This window comes from Trifolium pratense, linkage group LG2 (assembly GCF_020283565.1).
Source record: "Trifolium pratense cultivar HEN17-A07 linkage group LG2, ARS_RC_1.1, whole genome shotgun sequence".
In the NCBI taxonomy this organism is placed as follows: Eukaryota; Viridiplantae; Streptophyta; class Magnoliopsida; order Fabales; family Fabaceae; genus Trifolium; species Trifolium pratense.
Genome location: NC_060060.1, coordinates 34,518,445 through 34,541,711, shown reverse-complemented (window position 1 = coordinate 34,541,711; position 23,267 = coordinate 34,518,445). Strand labels below are relative to the sequence as shown.

At 32.6% G+C, this 23,267-nt stretch overlaps 1 protein-coding gene across 4 annotated transcripts in view; it reads left to right on the top strand.

The window, feature by feature from the left end:
• Window positions 1–23,267, top strand: part of LOC123910788 (DExH-box ATP-dependent RNA helicase DExH7, chloroplastic-like) — a 33,349-nt gene that overhangs the window by 5,991 nt on the left and 4,091 nt on the right. Inside the window, exons 8-30 of one of the 4 annotated variants that reach the window (XM_045962025.1) lie at window positions 349–460; window positions 828–1,019; window positions 2,257–2,336; window positions 4,025–4,147; window positions 4,317–4,403; window positions 5,518–5,618; window positions 6,455–6,512; window positions 7,025–7,090; window positions 7,721–7,803; window positions 7,904–8,087; window positions 9,262–9,417; window positions 9,497–9,598; window positions 9,688–9,840; window positions 11,580–11,684; window positions 13,619–13,759; window positions 14,449–14,538; window positions 14,622–14,678; window positions 16,498–16,581; window positions 17,441–17,539; window positions 17,629–17,769; window positions 19,090–19,160; window positions 20,382–20,451; window positions 22,971–23,063. In XM_045962025.1, coding sequence (XP_045817981.1) covers window positions 349–460; window positions 828–1,019; window positions 2,257–2,336; window positions 4,025–4,147; window positions 4,317–4,403; window positions 5,518–5,618; window positions 6,455–6,512; window positions 7,025–7,090; window positions 7,721–7,803; window positions 7,904–8,087; window positions 9,262–9,417; window positions 9,497–9,598; window positions 9,688–9,840; window positions 11,580–11,684; window positions 13,619–13,759; window positions 14,449–14,538; window positions 14,622–14,678; window positions 16,498–16,581; window positions 17,441–17,539; window positions 17,629–17,769; window positions 19,090–19,160; window positions 20,382–20,451; window positions 22,971–23,063 — 2,448 coding nt within the window. Of the gene's footprint in view, window positions 1–348; window positions 461–827; window positions 1,020–2,241; window positions 2,337–4,024; window positions 4,148–4,316; window positions 4,404–5,517; window positions 5,619–6,454; window positions 6,513–7,024; window positions 7,091–7,720; window positions 7,804–7,903; window positions 8,088–9,261; window positions 9,418–9,496; window positions 9,599–9,687; window positions 9,841–11,579; window positions 11,685–13,618; window positions 13,760–14,448; window positions 14,539–14,621; window positions 14,679–16,497; window positions 16,582–17,440; window positions 17,540–17,628; window positions 17,770–19,089; window positions 19,161–20,381; window positions 20,452–22,970; window positions 23,064–23,267 lie in introns of all 4 variants that reach the window. The other 3 variants (XM_045962026.1, XM_045962024.1, XM_045962023.1) reach the window with 3 other exon arrangements.

Below are 23,267 nucleotides of genomic sequence, written 5' to 3'. Positions count from 1 at the left end.
ACGTATTATGATTCTATGGTTGAGAAAAAGGTGAGAGAAATTTGATTGGAAACTGGATTCAATGCTCCTTAACGAATTGATAGTGTAAATAAAGCTTTTGTAGACAGGTTATGGTTTACCAGGAACAACAAAGCTGGTACAACCAATTACCCAACTTAACATCAATAGTTACAAATAGTAAACAACAGAGTTGATCTTAATATTTTCTTAAAATATTTTGAAGAATGTGCTAGATCTTAAAACCTTTTTCTATGGTGCAACCTGGGTGCAGCCCATGCATCCCAGTTTTATCATTTATGGGAATTGTTTCCTGTAGATACAATATTTGCAGTGTTTACTTGATTGCAGGATGCACAGAATAAAGTGGCTGCATATGCTTTGTTCCAACTATTTCCTGATTTCCCAATTCATCTCCTAATTACGGAGCCTTATGCTTCAGTTGTTATGAAGTGGATGGAAGGTAAGCCTTTTTTTTTTTTTATGTTTTGTTGAACTTTGTTTCTACCATTTTGTAATGCGACTGTCATGTTATTGGTATAATTATTTTGATACTTAGGTTAAATGTTTTTAGTCCTAATAAATCATCTCATTTAAGTTTAGTTCTTATAATTTTTTTATCCATTTTTAGTCGCCAACTTTTACAAAAACTGAGTGGTTTTAGTCCCTAAATAAAAGCATGCAGTTTTTGTAAAATGTGAGCACTGGAAATTAATGATTTTTTGTAAGTAATAAACTTAAAAGGTGATTTTATAGAGACTAAACATATTTAACACTTTATCTCTTCAATATAAAAGTTTCTTAGAAGATATGAAATTTAAAACTTACAGGGGAATCATTGACCAAGCTAGAAGACAGTGTGGAAGATCATAAGTCTCGTTTTGTGGAGTCAATATTAAGTGGCGATGGCTCTGGTGAAACTGCATCTGCTGATGTTATAGACTATAAGTTTCCTCAAAACAACGGTAGAATTGATGAAAATAAAAGTTCAACCATTGATAGTCATCAATCATTTGCTCAGAGTAGGTTATTCCACTTATCTAAATCAATTTGGATTTGGAATCTTAGTTCCTTTTCTTTTCTGCTTATTTTTTGTGATGATGTTTTTTTAAATCAGCCTGGCCATTTTTGAAACTAAATGTTTCTTGAAGGTTGGTAATATTAACATCTACACGTGTTCAGTGTTTGAAAGAAACATCTGGATATCATAAAGTATAACTGGTTTACTTAGAGCCCGTTTGTTACGGTTTTTTTGGTGAAAAAAATCACTTTTAGAAGTTTTTACCTGTTTCTAAAGATTTTTTTTTTTAAAAATGAGAATCTGAAGAAATACAAAAAGTAAAAACTGCTTCAAACTAGAATCTGTTGAGTAGTTTCTCTAGAAAATCATTTCGATAACGTGGTTTTTAAAAAATAATTTATTCTCATATGATAAACAAACATAAAACAAGTTAAGTTTTTTTTTTTGTTAAGAGTAACAATCCTCACTTTACAAACCGGTTTTGTAGGGTTGAGTTTGGTCCAACTCTCAAATCTCTAAAATCTAATCTCTATTATTGAATATCACAATCACTTTATTTAATCTTTAACCAATGGCCCTTAATTACTCTATAAACTATAACTGCTTATCAATATATTTGTGGGTATTATCCGTAGCCAACCTAACTTTTCCATCAACAATGAATACAATTAAAGGATAGGCTTTGGGGACAAATCAAGAACACCATATGGCCATTCAGGAGAATAAAAGGAATAAAAGTACAAATAGCAAGAAAATAAATGGGAATTGTGTTTTTATGAATATAATGAACTTTCTATAGATGGTCCCCTAAATCCCGGCGTAGGATTTATTGTGACATAACTCTGTCAAATTTGAAGGTGTTAGATGAAGTATATTAGAAATATATAAAGTGAAAACAAATGATAGAAAGAAGACAGAAACTGAGTTATCTCATAACCAATAATATATTATGTTTTAAGTACAATGAACACTAAGCATAGGAAGCAGAAGAATAGAGAATCTCAAAAGCTACTTAACCCAATTTCCCTGAGATTGTTATTTTGATATGTAAGTTTTATATAGCTGCTGGTTAAATATGCTATTGATACACTTATGAGACATGAAAGATCTTTTACGAGCGAAGACTTTGATACCTTTTGATTTTGATTGTAATTGAATAACATTTTACAAATACAATGCTTAAAGTTTAAGTGGGTGTCACCTTTTGATTGTCACGAATTTAGAATTATATTTTGCAGGAGGAACCTACAGTAAGGAATTGGAGAGTACTAATTTGAGACAGGCGCAATACATTAAAATGGGAACACAAAGATACCAGGTTAGCACGTGTTTTGTTTGATTTCTTATAACGACTCTGATTTTCTTATTGCTGTATTAGTACTTCATATCTGTGTTGTGGATTCAGAGGAAAAAGTGACAGAAAATATAACGACTCTGATTTTCTTATTGCTGTATTAGTACCTAGTGTGAAAAACTCAACTCTCACATTGAAAACTGATAAGGCCTGAAGGTGTATAAAGAGTAGCACCCCCACCTTAAAAGCCGTTTTTGTAAGGACAAATTAGGCCCAATATAAAACATAATATGGTATAAGTGTGTATCCATTCGGGTCACCCACCAAATTATCCACACATCAAGCCCAATACTGCTCTAGACGTGAGGGGGTTTATTGGGAAAAATCCAAGTTCCACTTTGAAAAGATACAAGGCCTGGAAAAAGATTATAAAATGTGACACCCTTCACATTACAAGCCGATTTTGTAAGGATGAGTTAGACGCAGTATAAAAACCTAATATTAGATTTGGATGGAACGTAAGATTGCAACACAAATCATAAGATCCTACCTAAAATGCAAAATTAAATGTGCACAAAAAATAACATAAAAGAAAATAACCTCGAAGTCACATCATTAAATTAAGTTTATTGAAAATTCAAAATCATAAGATTGCGATCCAAAACATAACACTATTCGACGGCACAAGTTCATAATCTCTACATCTCTAGAAACTACAATTCTATATATCTAGTCTAGTATATTATTCAATTCCCATTTAGGATATTCATGATCATCCTCCATATTATCTTCATTCTCATCAGTGACATTTCCATGTCCATCTTCATCAACATTAGGAACCTCAATTCATTTGCACCACCACCACTAGCTTCTCCAACTTCAACCAAGTCAACTACAATTGGAGCATCTATCATCATGCACAACCCAATCAGCATAAGAAGAAAGCTTCTCAATATTATAGTCAATTGCTTTTCTAACTTGCTTGTGTTTATTCTTGAATTAACCATCACAGATGCCACATCATTCATGATCTTTTGCTTTAAACAGTTTTTTTTTAATTTATTTATTTATGTTTTGTTAATGTGGACCAATAATTATAAAGTCAATTGAAACATAATAAACCAAGAACAAAATACAGATTATTTTATAAATTGGGGGGCTTACCATCTGAAAGGCACTCCAATTACACAACAATCAGATGAACTATATGTCAGATTCCATACTCTTATAGCAAACATTGATTTACTTTTGGAATCCTCAATCTAGAAATCAATATGACTTATTTCGTCGATGTCTTCCACCATCCTTTCTATATAATTGTATGATCCTTTCTTAACTTCATAATCATTTTCAAATCCACAAGTATTATGAAATTTGGGGTTAAAGTAATATCCTGCACCATGCAAGGGGCTATTCAGTTGGTCATCACATCTTTGATAAGGAAAAAAATTGTATTAGTTTCCAAATGAAGTCTTTAAATTATAAAACCAAACATAGAGAAGATAAGCACCTTTCGTTATAATCAACTGAGACACCATGGATCCATGCCACATTACTCTTCAATCCTATATCATTTAATTCACTCTAGTCCTAGGCCCTTCACTTCCATTACTGCACCTTCAACATTTCCATCCTCCCTAGGCACAATTGATTGACCTTTATTTGGAGAAAAATATCAATTTGTACTAACCTAGATATATTTTTCGTTCCAGGATATGTTGAAGTTTAGAGCTACACTTCCTATTGCCACACTAAAGGGTGATATATTGCAAATTCTAAAGGAAAATGATGTTCTTGTTGTTTGTGGGGAAACAGGCTCTGGAAAAACAACTCAGGTAACATTTCAGTTGTAGGTTGTGATTTTTTGACACATCATATCAAAACTTTATGTCGTCAATTGCATTCTTCTTGCTTCAGGAATTTGAGTATAGTTGATTGTAGATGGCAAATTCCCCCTTCGAGTTAGAGTGTTTGCATAATATTTTAAGATTGACTTTAATGTAGGTTCCTCAATTCATATTGGATGAGATGATTGAGTCAGGACATGGTGGACACTGTAATATTATTTGCACACAACCAAGGAGAATAGCGGTAAGTACAAAATCTTCTACGTGCATATTTGGCCAATGTATATCTTCTGCAATTTTAAACTGTAAATTGGCACTGCCATTGTTGAAAATAAGATTAAGATCCATGTATTTACTGTATAGGATAGATATGTATATAGTCTCAACTAACATTCAATCAGTTGTTATATAGTGAAACAACTTGTAACTAATTTGTAACTGTTAAAACTGGTTCTGTAACAGTTTGACAACTCTGACTAAGCTTCATGTAGAAGCTTATTAGAATTTGGGTTGAGCCTAATTCAACTTTACAAAACCGGCTTGTAAGGAGAGGATTGCCTCCCTTATAAATATATCTTTAGACCATTTCTCATTCGATGTGAGACTTTTTAACATCATGGTATAGTATATTGATTGGGGAAAACCTAATCTCCAAAAAGTAAAAAGTGAAATGTTGCAATGCCAAGTGCAAAAACATAATATTAAGCCAAGGCATTAGCGATTTGTGAGTTCATATTATTCAAACAGCTCCCTAGGAGCTTAGATTTGGGGAGGCTACACAAATGACACTTATTTGTGATAGTTAAGTTGCAATTCATATTGCCTCAAATCCAATGTTTCGTGAGAATAATCACATTGAGATATATTGCCATTTTGTTAGAGATTTTGTTTGAAGATCTAATCACTAGTTTTGTCAATTCAAAAGATTTTATCTGGATATATCATCACTAGCTTTGTTAGTTAAAATGACCAATCGGAAAATGTTTTTACAAAGTCTTTGAGTGGTCCTCATATAAGCTATATATATATATAACTTGAAGGGGAGCTTAGAAATAGTGAAACTATGATAGCCAGTATTTTAAAAAATTTAAATATGGTAACTATTATTCTTTGTGTGTTTATTAGGATTGAATATCCATATATATAACATAGCTTTTTTTTTTTTTTTTTTGAATCAAATATATATAACATAGCTTAGTTGTGAAATACATGGGTATTTTTTGCTTCCCACCTCCCCCTATCTCTCTCTGTCTCAACATGCTTATAATTTAAATTTTGTGATCTCATGTTTTAACTTTCTTTTTCACATGTTAGATTGGACTTGCTTACAAGCTTATTATTTGTTGTTTATGTTTTAGGCTATTTCCGTAGCTGAAAGGGTAGCCGATGAGCGGTGCGAACCTTCACCAGGTTCTGATGGCTCCTTGATTGGTTATCAAGTTCGTCTAGATAGTGCCAGGTGTTCATTTGTCCATTCAACATTTTGTTTTAAAGTGATGGATATAATTAACAAATTGTTTGCCATTCAAAAAAAAATAAAAAAATTAACAAATTGCTTATTGAACCAAATAGGCCAAGCATGAAGCCCTAGAAAAAAGCTCTGGGTACCACATAACAGTGTCTTAAAAAATGCTAAAACAAAGAATACTTGCAATACTGTGTGAGATAGAAGAGATGAGAGAAGTATTATACTCACTCTTATCAACTTGTAACTGCCATTCATCAAATATTTTTATGTTATGCTACTAAATACCCCTTTCAGTCCTTTTTATAAGAACAAAACAAAAAAATCACCAAGGCCAAGAAAACACATTGTAAATAGTTGTCTTCATTTAATACTCCTATAAATTTAAAGTTATTCCCTGAATACCCCTATTTAATCACTTTTAATTCCACTAACTTACTTATTTTTAATATTCTCTCTCATAATAAATAAGGGCACAAATGAAATTAAACATCTAATAAATCTAAAAATTGGTCAAAGTTTCTTATAAAAAGGACCAAAAATATTTTCACTTTTTTTTTCTTATAAAAAGGACCGGAGGGAGTACTATTTTTAGTGTTTAAAAGGTTTTAAGATTGTTTAACAATGCACATGCAGTACCTTGATCCTTTTGTATAGAAAATTCTTAATTCTTAATTAGTGACATAAAGAAAGTATTATGTAATGGAATGCTAATTACATTGTATATTTTTCCCCCACCCCATATGTCCGAATGTGAGATGTTTTCTCTCTTTGTTATGTTATATACGACTTATAAGTAATAGTTTATTGACTGCTTATTTTCATGTCAGGAACGAAAAAACAAGGCTTCTGTTCTGTACAACAGGCATCCTTCTGAGAAAATTAATGGTACATTATTTCTTTTGAAGAGTTTAATAGGTTTATTATTATACAAAAACTATTCAATGAGAAGAAACTTAAAGAAACATTCAGTTATTCAAGAAAAGCATAGAAAACAAAGAAAGATACGATTCTTATTTATATGCTGATAATATGGAAGATTAATCAAGATTTAGTTATGGGAGAATAGTTAACCACAACTAACTACATTACTCTAATGGTAAATGTTGAAAGTACTCTATAATTTCAGAGTATATTTATTCCAATGAAAGAGTGCTCCTTTTATAGGAGATAGTACATAAAGAAATTCCACAAATTAAGAATGAATGATTTATGGAATAAAAATAAAACTCAATAAATATAAAATAAATGTTGTGACTAGTGGTATGTTCATACAAAAGTCAACGCACTCTATTTTTGATACCGAGCTATATTTGTTTTTATATATTGAATTTAAAGTTATTATTTACCTTGTTCATTTGTTAAATTTTATGTTATGATTTACCTTATTCATTTTGCAGGGGAACCGAAGCTTGACGGGCATTACTCATATCATAGTTGATGAAGTTCATGAAAGGTCTTTATTGGTCAGTTAAACCAATTAGGATGGTACACAAAAACATTTGCGTGAATCTTACACTGTGACATGGTTTCCATTATTTATGCCTTATCTGACTTGATGTGTGGTTCTTTGTAAGACATCTCTTAGAATTTTGAGTTGAGCCTAACTCAACCCTACAAAACCGGTTTGTAAGGTGATGATTGGCTCTACTTATAAACCCATGTGTTCAAGCCATCTCACATCCGATGTGGGAATCTTAACAATATCCTTGAATTCCATGCATAAGTATTTAAGTCATATATCAATCTAAGGATGCTACCATTGATAGGTGAGAAAAACTGAAATAGTTTTTGGTAGGGAACATATAAAAGAAAGAAAGAAAGCAGGCTTTTAATATTATTTTGTGTATATATAATACAACATAATCATCCAAAAGTCATATTCATACTGATATTTATGTCAAAAACTAATGTAGTATTACTAGTGTAAGCTAAGTGAAATTACCTAATTTGTAACCTTAACTTTTCCGAAATATATTTTGGTTTATAGAGGACTCGCGGTGCTTTATCTCTTCACCATCTTATGATAATAATCTATTCTTTTTCTTAGAAATATGTTAACCTCATTTTTTATTTTTTTTTTTAATTTGTTACAGGGCGATTTTATTCTAATTGTGTTAAAGAATTTAATTGAGAAGCAGTCCAGTGAAAGCTCTTCAAAAGTCAAGGTCATTCTAATGTATGCTTTTAAGTATTTAAATTTGTTCCAAGAATTAGTAGTCTATTTTAGGCTTTTCTTTAGCTCAACTTCCTTTTTATCTTACAACCATAATGATCAGGTCAGCAACTGTGGATTCAAGTTTATTTTCAAGATACTTCGGTCATTGCCCTGTAGTTACTGCAGAAGGCAGGACTCATCCAGTGACAACATACTTTCTTGAGGATATATATGATCAGATTAATTATCGACTTGCTTCAGATTCACCAGCTTCTTTAACATATGAAACATTTCCCGAAGGACAGGTAATCTACAGCCTCTTGAGATCATTTTTGCTGAATTGAGTTATAATTTATCTGATTTATAGTTGTTTAACCATTCCTTCTAGCTAATAGAACTAGACCAGAGAAATTGGTATCTATATTGATAAAATTAGTAGAAACAACAATTTATTTATAATAATCTTTGGACTGTTAACTCAGAACGGTGAATGAGTTCTTTTACAATACAACAAATTAGGAATTAACTCATAAACTAGGAAAAGAAATAGTTTACTGTTACAAGGGGTCTAACAATATAGCTCCCCAACATTGGATCTAGGATAAAAAGGGAAGTGTTGAGAGTCCGACATTGGATGAGACATGACTTGAAAGTGTTATAAGTAGGAGCTTGTTTTGCTTGCCACTAAAATTATCTCAGCCTGATGATCATTCCAGCTATCTGGCTAAGCTATTGTGAACCTTGTGAATTTGCAAAGCACCACTATATTTCTCTTTTTGTTATTTGTTCATGGTAAACCATTGTTAACTTTGTGAGAATCTCATGGATTCTGAGAGAGAACTCTAAAGTGATTCAACTGAATCTTGATCAATTTTTCATTTATGAATTCTGTTGCTATTACAATGCATGTGAGATCCATTTATAGATCCTTTGTAAGCTTTACTGCACTAACTAATTCTGTTAGTTAGTTTCTGATTTTCAGGGGATAGTTACAAGGAAATATTACTGTGTGGTGAGGGTATACATTAGATAACATAGGCACTAGCCTAGACGAGGATATCTCCACTAATTAATGTGTAGTTGGACCTATCCTTTAATAACCATCAACATCTTTTTTTGTTATTTGTAGTAATGTTTGGGGTCTAATAAAATAAGCACATTCTACAACAAAAAATGGTTCATCACTTTTAAGGAATAGAGGGAGTGTGTGTGTGTGTGTTTCCCTTTCACAGCTGTGTAGTTCATTTTTGTTATTCATAGTTCAACTGTAAATCCACAAAAACATCTTCAATCTTCTGTAATTCAAGTTGACTCCACACTTTGTAATAATTAGATTGCTAATAAAAATTGCATTATATTCTGGCCCGATTTTAGAACTAAGGATATTTCTTAAAAAAATGTACAAATTTTACATTGAAGAATCAACCCAGATGTTATACAGATTACCCTTACTCAATTTAATGAAATGCTGCAATTCAGAACTTGCAGAGAGCTCATGTGACAAACAACAGGGGGAAGAAGAATCTAGTCTTATCTGCATGGGGTGATGAGTCTGTGCTTTCTGAAGAACTTTTTAATCCATATTTTGATCTTAGTTATTATCAGTCATACAGTGAACAAGCCCAAAAAAATCTGGTGAGTCTCTTTTAAAATGTGAATCTTCATACTACCTATAATGTAACCTCTAATTTGACCATTCAGAAAAATTATTCAGAAAAGAGTAAATGAGGATGTCATCGATTACGATCTTATTGAAGATCTAATATGTTACATTGATGAAAGTTGTGGTGAGGGTTCCATCCTTGTCTTCTTACCGGTAAGACTATTTGGTTTTCATTTGAGCTGGTACGCATACCTGTATTTTCTTATATAGTAATATATCTTCATTGTAATTTGACTTGTTAGGGAGTGTTTGAGATAAACCACTTACATGATAAGTTAGCAGCGTCGTACCAATTTGGTGGGCCATCTTCTGATTGGATTATTCCTTTGCATTCGTCAGTTGCGTCAACTGAACAGAAAAAGGTGTTTTTACGCCCTCCAGGAAATATACGCAAGGTGAGTTTGATCCATACAGTATATTAACTAGTACTATAAAACACTAATATTGTAGTAATCTGTTAAAACTCATTAAGGAGAACTTTGCAAATACCTTGCTCGAGGGTTATTATACCTTGGAGCATATGTATAAGAATATGCATACAATTACTTTTGTTACATATAAAGTCAATCTGAGGTCATGATACCTTGGGGCATATATATAATAATATGCATCCAATTCCTTTTGTTACATATAAAATCAATCTGAGGTCCTTGTAGAGATTTCATGAAGATATCGGCCAATTGATTATTGGAGTTCACTGAAGAGGTTTAATGATGCCTGATAGGATCTTCTCTCTGATGAAGTGCAATCACTTTTATGTGTTTAGTCCACTTATGAAAGATGTGATTTGAAGAAAGATACAATGCCAACTGATTATCACACATATGTTCTATAGGTCTTAGTTCACAAAATTTCATCTCTTTGAGTAAGTGTTTCAAACCACAAAAGTTCACAAGTAGTGTGGGACAACAGCCTGAAGTAGACCTATCACCAGTATCATCTGCCCATTCTGCATCTGCATCTGCATATCCAATGATATTGGTATGACCTCAATTTATATGAATAAGCCCTTTCCTAAGTGACCTCTTAATATACCTCAACATCTAATCTACTATATTCCAAATTTCCAATGGCTATCACAAGGTGAATTTAGAAATTGACCCAAACTGACAACAAACGAGATATTTGGTCTGCTCAAAGTGTTAGATTATTCAATTTTTCCACTAATCTCCTGATTTGGATTGGGTCAAGATGTGCCTCCTCTTGATTTTGTTGAAGTTTCACATTAGGGTCCATAGAAGTTTCACATTAGGGTCCATAGAAGTTTCACATTAGAGTCCATAGGCAGTATTTGGCGCACTTGTTTCCACCGGCAATCCAATTTCAACAAAGGATCTTCTTGATGGTCTTTTGGAAGAATATCATGTCGTCATCATGTCAATCACTGTTAGTGTTGAAGCTCTCCATGCTCATGAAGCAACAGTCTCGAACACTGCAAACTCATGTCTTCAATTTGCAAATTGTTTACTATTTATTTTAGAAGGGTTAAATAAGTTTTTGGTCCCTATAAATGTCTCAAATTTTGTTTTTAGTCCCTCTAAAAAATTTCAGCAAGTTTTGGTCATCCAAATGTTTTCCGTCACCGCTTTTGGTCCCACTTTTAAGTCAATTCATGTGTATCCTTCAAAATTTTGAAATATTTTTTGCAGTCATATTTAATACATTATAGAAATTTCTCTTTAGAATTTTTTAATAAGAGATGAATTAAATATGAATTTTGTAGTTTTTGGCGCTTAAAAAATTCATATTTAGTTCATCTTTTGTTTAAAAATTCTAAAGTTTTGTCAGACAAATTCTTATAATATTATAAATATGAATACAAAAATCATTAAAAAAATGTGAAGAGTACACATAAGTTGACTTAAAAGCCTAGACCAAAAGTCGTGATGAAAAACATTTGGATGACCAAAACTTACTGAAAGTTTTTAGAGGACTAAAAATAAAATTTGGGATATTTGTAGGGATACAAAATTTATTTAACCCTTTATAAAATATAAGAAAATATAATATATTTGATCTTATGTTAGAGTATCAGATTATTTAGATAATAATAGTTATTTTCTTATACTCTAAAAACTATAATGGTTTTTGTTTATCCTTATATATCTTAAATCATGTTTTATTGTACTTCTAGGTTGTTATAGCCACAAATATAGCAGAGACCAGCATAACAATAGATGATGTGATATATGTAATTGACTGTGGAAAACATAAGGAGAATCGTTATAATCCGCAGAAGGTATGTTCTTTTATTCTGATTTTAATGAATTGATAATTTATTTGGACAAGTCACTTGCACAGAACTTTTTTTTTTTGTTTTTTTATAGAAGCTTTAACTATAGACATATTGCCATTAAACTGTCATCATTCAGTTGCATTTTTGATGTGGAGATGGATGTGAGTGATTCAAAGGAAAAAAGTGTGGTTTTAGTACACTTGAAGCTCTTGTGGCGTCCTTTTAATAATTTCTTTGCTTGCTGTTTTACCTTATGAATCTTTACACTCTCTGGATCAAAATCTAATGCGCTAAAAGACAGACAGTTTTTTTTTTTTTAAAAAAAAAAAAAGAGGAGTAGCAAAGAACTACTACCTCAAAATATATATAACCATGAAAGACAAGAGATATACAAAAAAAGGAGGGGGACTAGAAAACAAGGCTTACCCAATATATTGTCAACAAAAAAGGAAGAAATTTGAGGGGGAAGCTCATTCCAAAAAGTAAAGCTATTCAAGCCTAAACCAATGTTAGCCAGTCTATCTGCACATTGGTTTCCCTCCCTGTAAACATGAGACACCACAAAAGACAGACAGTGTATGCATGAATAAATTATTTAGAAATCAGAGTCACTAAAACATAGTATGATACTGATATCGTACAATACGGATACAATTATTGGGAAAAAATTAAAAATTATAAGTCCTGATATAACTATAGTGCAAACACATAAATTTTTTGTAAAATTAATATTAATTTGAAAACACATCGTAAGATACCAATAGGGTACAATAATTAATATTAAAACGCAAATATTAAATTAAAAGAGAGAATGAATAATTTTTTGGGTGGCAAGAGTCATTGTTGAGATGATAAGTTTTTCTCATGTATTTATTTTTATGGTACTGGTATACAAGTTCACTGAATGGAAGTAAGAACATGTGAAATACAACTGGAAGTATCCGAAGGGTCGGGGAAGTATTATACATGAATATAATACAAATTAAATCATAGATTCCTAATCTAAGGTCTTACACCTGTTGCAGTACTTGGGATGCAATGGATCAATAATTTTTTGGGTGGCAAGAGTCATTGTTGAGATGATAAGTTTTTCTCATGTATTTATTTTTATGGTACTGGTATACAAGTTCACTGAATGGAAGTAAGAACATGTGAAATACAACTGGAAGTATCCGAAGGGTCGGGGAAGTATTATACATGAATATAATACAAATTAAATCATAGATTCCTAATCTAAGGTCTTACACCTGTTGCAGTACTTGGGATGCAATGGATCACCTAAAGGAAATAAGTCTTGAAATGTTCCCATCCTCATTGTTAATTTTTAGTTATTTTGCTGGTCTAAATAAATAAATAGTTGAAATGGAAGTGATCTGTTCTATTCTACTATTTTTATTGTTTACCGATTTCACTTTCTTTTGCAGAGCTAGAATTACAACAAAAAAATTAGTATTAAACTCTTAACCAGGGCTGGTCCCGATTATTTGGAGGTCCAGCTCTGAATATTAAAAATGTACCTCTTAATAAAAAAAAAAACGCAAAAAATTCGAAAAGAATAATTCTCATTTAAATTGTAACTAGCATTAATAACTAGCAGTTTTTGCAGCAAATTCATCAATCAAATTTTCATATTGTATATTATTCAAGTGATCATTCTCAATTGCTATCAATGCGAAGTCATTAAGTCTTTCTTGTAACATGGTAGACTGCAAGTAAGACTTCAAATTGAGGCCTACTACCATTTTTATTTTTTAAATCAACCTTTCAATTTTTTCTAGAGGCCTACTACCATATACTTTTTTTTAGGCCCCAAAAAAATGGAGGCCGGGCTCCATAGGACACCTTGCACATGTTACAGGCCGGTCTTACTCTTAACATGCGTGGAATGAGAAAATAGAACACCTTACTATCTGGTTTGATTTTATGGTTGATATTAGAAATTGTCTAGCATGGTTGAAGATTGGATTTCTCAAGCAAATGCAAGGCAGCGTCAGGGTAGAGCTGGACGTGTAAAACCTGGAATTTGCTTTCGCTTGTACACCCGTTATAGATTTGAAAAACTCATGCGTCCTTATCAGGTATACATTTTGAAAGAAAATGCTTAAAAGAATACTTACTAACAGAATTCTTTTACTGATAGCTTTAACTGCTTATGACAGTTACAACTATTTTTGTGACTTACTCACTGATGTAACCTCTCACATTAGAATGAACATTATTCAGATTATATATTTCAGATTCTCTTGATTACTATGTTTCTTTGTACCGTGAATTCTAAAAATATAGATTCTTTAATTTGAATTTAGTTTGCTTTTATGTTTTCATTTACTGTTGCTATGTTTTTGTTGTAAATATGGTTTTTTTTTTTTTTTTAATTATTTGTAACAATTGTCTTTTTCCATTAATCAGGCCAATTAGATTTAGAATTGTCTGTTTGAACAAATTTGTGTTTGTATCCTAATAAAATCTTTTGAAATAATTTTTACAATATTATTCCTTAATTCTACAGTTTTCGCTAATAATTTTAAAAAATGATTCCTTATTTACATTTTGTTTCCCCGTTTCATAATTTTGCAACAGAAAAGAAAGCAAAATGCAAATCACGGCTTTTAACTTTTAAAATTTATAATTCCAAAAATACCCAGTCTCCCTCTTTTTTAAGATTTTGAGAATGAATTGCCAAAACAATTGTCTTTTGTTTTGTATTTCCATCATTCTAATATCCTTTATTTTCCTTGTGTGTCCATGTTATATTGTTCTTATCCAGGTTCCAGAGATGCTTCGGATGCCATTAGTTGAATTGTGTCTGCAGATTAAGTTACTATCTCTTGGATATATCAAGCCATTTTTGTCTATGGTAAGCAAATTTTTTTAGAATTTTAAAAAAATTATGTGATCAGTTTATCTGGACAACTCTTTACAATATATTTCCATTAACAGGCTTTAGAACCTCCAAAAATTGAAGCAATGGATTCGGCAATGTCTCTATTGTATGAGGTACTCTGATCTTTTTTATTTTCACTGATTTTGATGTGTTAGAATTAAGTAAATCTGTGGATGTTCCTTTAAATGTAAACTTCCTAGATTGATTGTTAATGTTTCTATAGTATACAACTTCCTAGGTTACTGCTTACTCATTAAGCATTAAATGTATTCGATGTAAACACCATTATAAATTAAATGTTATGTGCTCTGACCTCTGAGTATAGGCACAGAAAATTACACGAAGGAATTATTTTGAGTTTTTATTTTTCTATAAATTTTGTTTCCGATGCCTTTTTTTACAAGGTTTAATATGTTGGAGGGATTAATCTAGAACATGAGCCTAGGGTTTTCCCCTTGTAAAGGGGTAGTTGCCTAAAGTTTTTGGGTGGGCGTGTAGTAGTGAAATCCTAAACCCTAAATTTTAACCGCAGAAATGCAACTGCGACGGGAAAAGCGGTTGTGCTTTACTTGCAACGATAAATTCTCGTGGAAGATATAATATATCTTATCAAGATTAGCCCCTACAAAGATTTGCATCAACGTTTAATCCTTAATTTGGTGTTTTAAGATTCTAAAATGTGAAAACTGAATATTATTATATTTCAAGTTATGAATAATGTACAATCACTAATGTGTTTATATAGGCTATTCCAACCTAATGGGCTCATGAGCCGAATACATATTACTAAAAAATTGTTATTCAGCCCCTTAGTTAGATGATCTGCAAGGTTGCCTTGGGAAGAGACATATGGAGTCCAAATTATACCACTATCTAATTTTTCTTTTGATAGAGACCCGAGTATGAGGGATAAAGGAAAAGGGCTATTATTGTAATAAAGAGTATGGTGAGGTTATATGGTAAATAAAGAGTGGATTAAAAGATGCTTAGTTGGCAAGTTTGTTATGCCTTAGTAGTATATAGTGTGGGATTATGGAAGATTTTAGTTGGAAACATTATGGTTAGGCAAAGAAAGAGTGTTGTCTTTCTTTGAGGAGCTTCGCTCCAAGGGTAGATTGAAATTCATTTCCTTCTGCATTTTATCTTTCATTTTACTACAGTATTTTTTATTGTTCCATTTTCAGTCAATAAACACATTATTTGATATACTTGCATTTCCGGGTTCCAACAATGAATTCCAATCTACCCTTGGAGCTAAGCTCCTCAAAGAAAGAGAGCACTCTTTCTTTGAAATCTTCCGTAATCCCACACTTCCCTTACTCACTATATATATATAGTATACTACTAAGGCATAACAAACTTGCCATCTAAGCATCTTTAATCCACTCTTTATTTACCATGTAACCTCACCATACTCCTTATTACAATAATAGCCCTTTTACTTTATCGCTCATATTTGGGTCTCTATCAATTATGATGTCATGAATGGCTGAATGTTTATCTTTCTCCTCCAACTCCCTAATTCCTATTTGATCTATAGAGACAAGGAATTTTGAAAATCCTCATTAACTTTGGATATAATTGTTCTTTTGATAGGTCTTTGGTTTCTTAATGTGGTTTTCTTTATCTGTTTATTAATAAACCAAAGAATTCAAATGTGGTTTTCTTTTTCTGTTTATCAATAACCTAAAGAATTCAATTGAACTCAGTTCCTTTTGTTTTTGTGAGAAATTTTCAAACTCCACATCAATATCTTTTCTCATCCATGTAGTTTTTTTTCTCCAGAAACAAATATGCATTTCCAATTAGCCGTGTGTGTGGAAATATGTTTATAAATAGTCATAACATGTTTGCAAAACTATGTAATATGATAGATAAAATGTTTCCTGATTTTTGTATATGTTTTCTTATGATGAAACCAAAATGTTGTAGGTCGGTGCTCTTGAAGGGGATGAAGAGCTGACACCTCTTGGGTATCATCTGGCGAAACTACCTGTTGATGTATTAATTGGGAAGGTGTGCACAAATTATTATTTCCTCGTATCTTCAAAGGATTAAAAAGATTATTTTTTTATTTTCCTGTTTTCAACGCAGCCATATCTCTCTATAATACATTGATTTTTATATGATGTTTGTCTTTTTGTTTAACTTTTCAAGTTTCTTCACCTAAATTAAAACTATTGGAAATTAAAACATATTAATACTCCATTTTTCAAGTAGCTAAGGTTCACTGTATAGCGAGTAGATTAAGTTCAATGTATCTTAGAAAATAGTGTTGGATTAATTACTCTCGTAAATTGCTTTTTCGTTTATTATCTTTATAATTACCAGGGTTATAAACATGCTGCTAAGTGTAAAGTAATTCAAGCACATTCAGAAAAATTATTCTTTCTATTTTTCTCCCTTCTATCCAAACATTTCTACCACTAACAATCTTGCATCAAGGGTCTTTGGGTCTTTTCAATGTGAGATTTGAGTGTTTTTTTTTCAATAAACCCCTCATGCCCTGTACTATTGGGCTTGATGTGTGGATAATTTGGTGGGTGGCTCGAATCGATAGGTTCTTATACCATATTAGGTTTTTATTTTGGGCTTAACTCATCCTTACCATAATAAGCAGATTTGGTTCTCGTTATTATTGTATAGATTTGTCTCCTTAGTTTCCTATAATTAGAATGGATTTGATTTATTCTAATTTTAGTAAAATCCTTTTCCTTATTTAGGGTAGACTCGATAGCCTATATATTATTTACACCTTAGGTACTTGAAAATTGGAAAAATAAATTTAGACCTTATGCCTACTATTATTCTTCTCTTTTCAAGTGATATAAGGTTGCTATGCCAGCCACTAATGATGGTGTTTCTGTGACTGCAGATGATGGTGTACGGTGCAATTTTTGGTTGCTTGTCACCTATTCTTTCAGTTTCCGCATTTTTAAGTTACAAGTCTCCATTTGTGTATCCCAAAGATGAGGTCTTCTATCTTATTAGTTCTTTGATAAATATTTAGTCTGGTTAACTATGTATTTGACTTTGAATTAAATGTTGCTGGTCTATCTTCAGAGGCAGAATGTCGAAAGAGCAAAACTAACATTGTTGAATGATAAGCAACATGGGCCCGGTGACGGGAATGATATTGATAGGCAATCAGATCATTTGCTTATGATGATAGCATACAAAAGATGGGAGACTATTTTTAATGAGGTCAGTATGTTATTCTGATTTGTTTTTTAGGCACGACCTCGGTAATTAATTTTAAGATCACCTTGGTTGAGGCATGTACTATCTTACGTATATTGCCTTCTCACTATTACTAATGCTCTAAAAAATGGGATTGCATATGAAGCAGCCTTATAAGTAGAAAAGACTACCATGCATCTTACCAATAAGTAGTGTCCTTGTGAGGGAAAATAAGTACTCCCTCTCTCCCTAATTATAAGACCTTTTTACAAAAAAAAGTTTGTCCCTAAATATAAGACCCTCTATAAATTTCTAGATGCATTTATTACTCTTTTTCCAAATACTACCCTTATTAATACCACCAATTTGCATTGGAATTTGAAAAATCAACTTTAAATACATTTTCCACATAGTAATATAGTAATACCCGCACATATTTTCTTAATACCCGTGATTTTTGTTAGGGTTCTTATAATAAGGGACAGATAAAATAAGTAAGTAAATAAATAGAGAAACTGACCTTGCTTATCATAATCATCATGAGACTTAGCTGTGGATATACTTAATTGTTAGCCGTAAGAATGCATATGAATCTATGCATAAGAGCTTGTTGAGAAGTCACATATTGGATGAGATATGGCCTGAAAATTTGTTATAAATGGAGGTAGACCTCACCTTACAAGCTGGTTTTGTAAGTTGAGTTAAGCCCAACCCAAATTCTAAGACCATCTCTAATGGGGAGTTCCTATTTTTTAAGCATTGATACGTATTAGGTACGCCCATTGGAGGAAAACAAAATTGAGTATATAATAGGTACAACTTCTACAATAAGCATTTTATCTCTCCTCATTAAGATATATCTTCGTGGGACCCATTTATAATGATGTAGAGTTATTGGTGGGACCCATTTAGGGGGTGTTGGGTTGGAGGGATTGAATACTTTTTTTTTTTAAAACTTGCTATCCGGCCTAAGGACCGACTAATCTGAGGGGTCCAATCCTACTCTCCACTTGCGGGGTTCCCATTTAAAGGTAGAGCAAAATTTTGTATGGACTAGGCCACCAAAATTGGCATAAGGGGGAATCGAAACTGAGACCTTGAGAGGAGCAAACTCCAAGGTCCCAAGCCAACATCATTAGGCCAGCCCAAGTGGGTGGATTGAGTACTTATTAAGTACTATTATTAAAAAATTATAAATAAGTGATGTATACACGTGAGACAAGTACCAAAAAATGGAGAGCTCCATTGTGGATGCTCTAAGAGAATTATCATATTTGCAAGACATATATTTCATCATAGTATTGCCTTCTTTCAAAAAATACTTTATTACATTGACATTTGCAGAAAGGACCTAAAGCTGCACAGCAATTCTGCGGTTCATATTTTCTGAGCAGCTCTGTAATGTTTATGATAAGGTATATGGTATTCTATTTTATTACTGCATCTTATTCAAGAGACTAAACTCCAAAAAAGTCTTTTGTTTATTATATGTTTACTCTTGCATCTAACCATTTTACTATTTTTCATTTAAGACATCTCTCGGCTACCTCTTAGTATTCTTTCTTCTCTCATTCCTTAACAATTCTTCTTTATCTGCCCTCCATTATATTATTTGATTAGTAATGTTATGTTTCCTATAAAAAAAATGTCCTCCACCATAAAATAAATGTTATATGTAACAAATAAGCAAAAAGGAGAAATGTTGAATTGTTAGTTTCATCAACACCAAAGGTTGAATTTACATACAATGGACATATAAATATTACAATACAATTTGTGATCCTTGTTTCCTGGTTAGAATAATTATATATTTTAGGATTGGAGAAAATGTATTATTTCTTAATGAAATCAGGATGGAGATACAATAGGTATTGTTACTCCTTGATGCACCATGCAACAGAATTACCCCCAAAATATTACAGTTATGTAATCATTAAAGGAAAGAGAAACCGAGAGAAAGTGAGAACCCACCTTGTGTGCCCCACAGATTCTTTGACGGAGATTAGTCACCGTGAAATGGTGGTAGAAACTTTGTACCTATAATAACATGGTAACCCTAAAATAAAAATCGACAAAAAATTCTCTATTACTTAAAAACATCAGTTAAATCTTACAAATACTTGCACCTTGATTTTATTCAATTTAGAACAAAAACATCATAAAGCTACAACAATTAACATAAAAGATGGAAAACGAAACAACATGAAAGCTGGTGCACGACACGGGTCTTACACCCTATACTTATATACGCTGTTTACTTAAAGGTGTATGCTCTATAATGTTAATATAAGTACATGTGTAGGGGTCCCATAACATGCACCTTATTTTTAATATGATGTGATTTATCAGTAGCAATTAAGAGGTGGCTTTTTCTTTGACAAAATCTAATGTGGACTATAAACTCATCTTTAATGTGTCTAATAAGTATGGAAACTTGCCAATTTCTTCTTCTATTATACCATGATACACTCAAAGAAATTTACTCAAGTATATTGAAATGGTGAGTTAATGTATAATTTATTTGGGTCTCTGGAACCTCAACATTAATGTATGTCAAGGACATGCCAAAGCTTATATTTTTAAATTGTATTTTCTTTAGCAACACTTCATAAATACATGATTTATATGTATGTCAGGGAGATGAGGATACAGTTTGGAACTTTGCTAGCAGACATTGGTCTCATCACTCTTCCAAAATTTAATCAGGTTTGTTGCCTTTTCTTACTAAGTATTGTCTATGAAGTAGGATGGGTAACCAAGACTCCAAGAGTGCTCCACTTGGCAGGTACTCCCCACAAACCTGGGGTACTCCTCTAGGTCTCGGGTGGAGTGCTTCTACTCATGTCTCAATACACTTTCTATTAAAGGAAATATTGATTTCATATCATTATTAATCAAGAGTCTTATATGCTTACACTGATGGTATATTTGTAATCACCCAACAAAGCCAAACATGCAAATAAGATATTCCGATTCCTATATAGAAATAATCCCAAATTTTAAAATTGAAATACTTTCGACAACCTTTTAAGAATAACGAATAGATACAATTCCGCTATATGTTTGTGCTCTATCCTAATCCTCTCTATGATGTATGACTGTTTATCTTCTTCCTATGTCTCTGCTTTGGATGTACTCCTAAGTCTACATGTAAAGCCATGGCTGATCCCAGCTGGCGCTAGGCAATGCTGGCTGAAATGGTCGCATTACAGTCCAATGGCACTTATGACCATGTTCCCTTACCTTGTGACAAGACTATCTTTGGTTTAGATTATGGAGATAGCCATGGTTGTCAGGATCGGGATCCCACTAAAGATCGTTGGGGTACAGAAAGATCGTAAATCATAGGATCGTAACAAGGATCGTAAGATCCCACAAATTTTCATAAACATAAAAAGTTTATTAATATTAAACATAATCAAAATATAAAAACTTCATTAATCTTTAACATAACTAAAATAGCTTAACTCTACTTCCAAAAAAAATAAAAAAAATAGCTTAGACTTTTAAATGATGATTATGAATAACTATGAATAATTAATGGAATTATGAATAATTAACGAAAATAGCATAGAATTGAATGATAATTATGAATAATTAATTGGATTAGGTAGCAGGTGAGTGAATTAGGGAGAGAGGAATGCATTAAACCCACCGATTCCCCATGTGAAATAATGCGTATTCCTATTTCGCTGCAAAACGAGAAGTTTCCGAGTTGAAGCGGGTCGTTTTCGGGTTGGCTGGTGGTTTTAGACCCGGGTCAGAAACGAGTCAAGCGGATCGGGTCGGTGCGGAATGGGTCGCGCCTTTGACAGAACTGATCGGAACGACACGAGGAAGATCGCTGTGCCCACGATTTTACGCTCTTCCTCGGCGATCCCACCGCTCCGGCGTTTCTTCCGATCTCTGGACCGCTCCGGCACGGTGGACTGTGTTTGTCGCGTAAAATCGTACGATCTCACGATCTATAGCACGCGTTTAACAACTATGGAGATAGCATTAGCCTCTTCACCAACTAGATACTAAAAGTGCCTTCTTGTATGATACTCCGCCGGAATTATATAAGAAAAAATTGATCAAATCACGCATATATAGAAAAATAGTTTATCGCATTTAGTTCATGCAATCTCAATAAAAAAAAATTAAGTTCATTGCCTAAGTTACCCTCCATAAGTAATACTCCAGTTCATTGGAAATACAAAAGGTTAAATTAAATGCAGTGTATTTTAGAGATACTATCATTAAATAGGATAGTAGTTAATTTTTGCTGATGATTCATTAAAGAACGAGTAAATTATAGGAAGTAGTTGATATGGACCAACCTCTAGGTTTTATTGTCTTCGGTGACTCTCTCCTTGCATGTCCGCTTTGTCGATCATTCTATGGTTTGAAGCAGTCTCCTTGTGTCTAGTTTGAATGTTTTAGCTTGCTTCAATACAGTTTGGCACGACCAAGTGTGGCTGATCACTCTGTTTTCTTCATTTGTTTTCCTTCCGTTAGAATTCGTTTACCATTCCCTACAAAAACAGAAAGATTTCCCTCTACTTTCCTCCCCCAAAAGCCCTCACTTCCGCTCCCCTCCCCTCCAAACTCGCAAACAAAGTTGTAAAACCCAGAAGCCAACGAGGCCAAAACAGAAAGAAGAAGCCAACAAGCACAATGGAGGCCTTGATGCCAGCACATGGACGTCATGGGCTAGGCCGGCAAGCATCTGTGCTTGTGGAAACATGTGTGGCAGCAACACTTTGGCAGCCGACCGGTCAGTGGTATTCAAAACGTTTGGCAGTTCTACTTCTCACATCAGAGATTGGATATACAAGTGTCCAACGCTCAGATCTACTAAAGCCCTAAAAACAAAAATTGTGAAGAACCAAAGATCTCTGGTACCAACATAAATGTGAACATTTTCCACTCATCATTCACATTGTATTTACTAGTATATATGCAAGAAAGCAAATAGAAACGTGATTCAGCCTAGGCTATCTAAGGAAACTATGAAGGCCTGATGAACGGAAAGAATAACAATGTAATAAATAACAAATATTAAATACAAAATATATTTACTGTCGACAGTACTTAGAAAGTTGTATTAGAGTGTTTACATTAATACAAATATTCCTATACATGTCTTCTACGTTAAGTGTTGTCAAAATTTTGATAAGACTATAAGTGAGAATGCTTTGTTTGTAATTTTCTCTGATTTATAATCTGGACGACCACTTCAGATGGATGGAAAAAAGATAGGGATTCTTGACAGGTGGCTTTCTGATGCATCACAACCATTTAATATGCATGCACATCACTCGTCAATTCTGAAGGTATGGTTTGGATATATTTAGTTGTAACTTTTAGGCAATGCTTGCTTCTTTTTCACCAAAGCTCTAATGTAAAATAACTACAAATGTTACTATTTACAGTCTAATATTTACAACATATATCAGAGATTATTTGTCACTTTGTCCCTTGAGATTGGAAGTATATTTCCTTTTTTACCATTCCAAATATCCCTAATTTAAATCTCA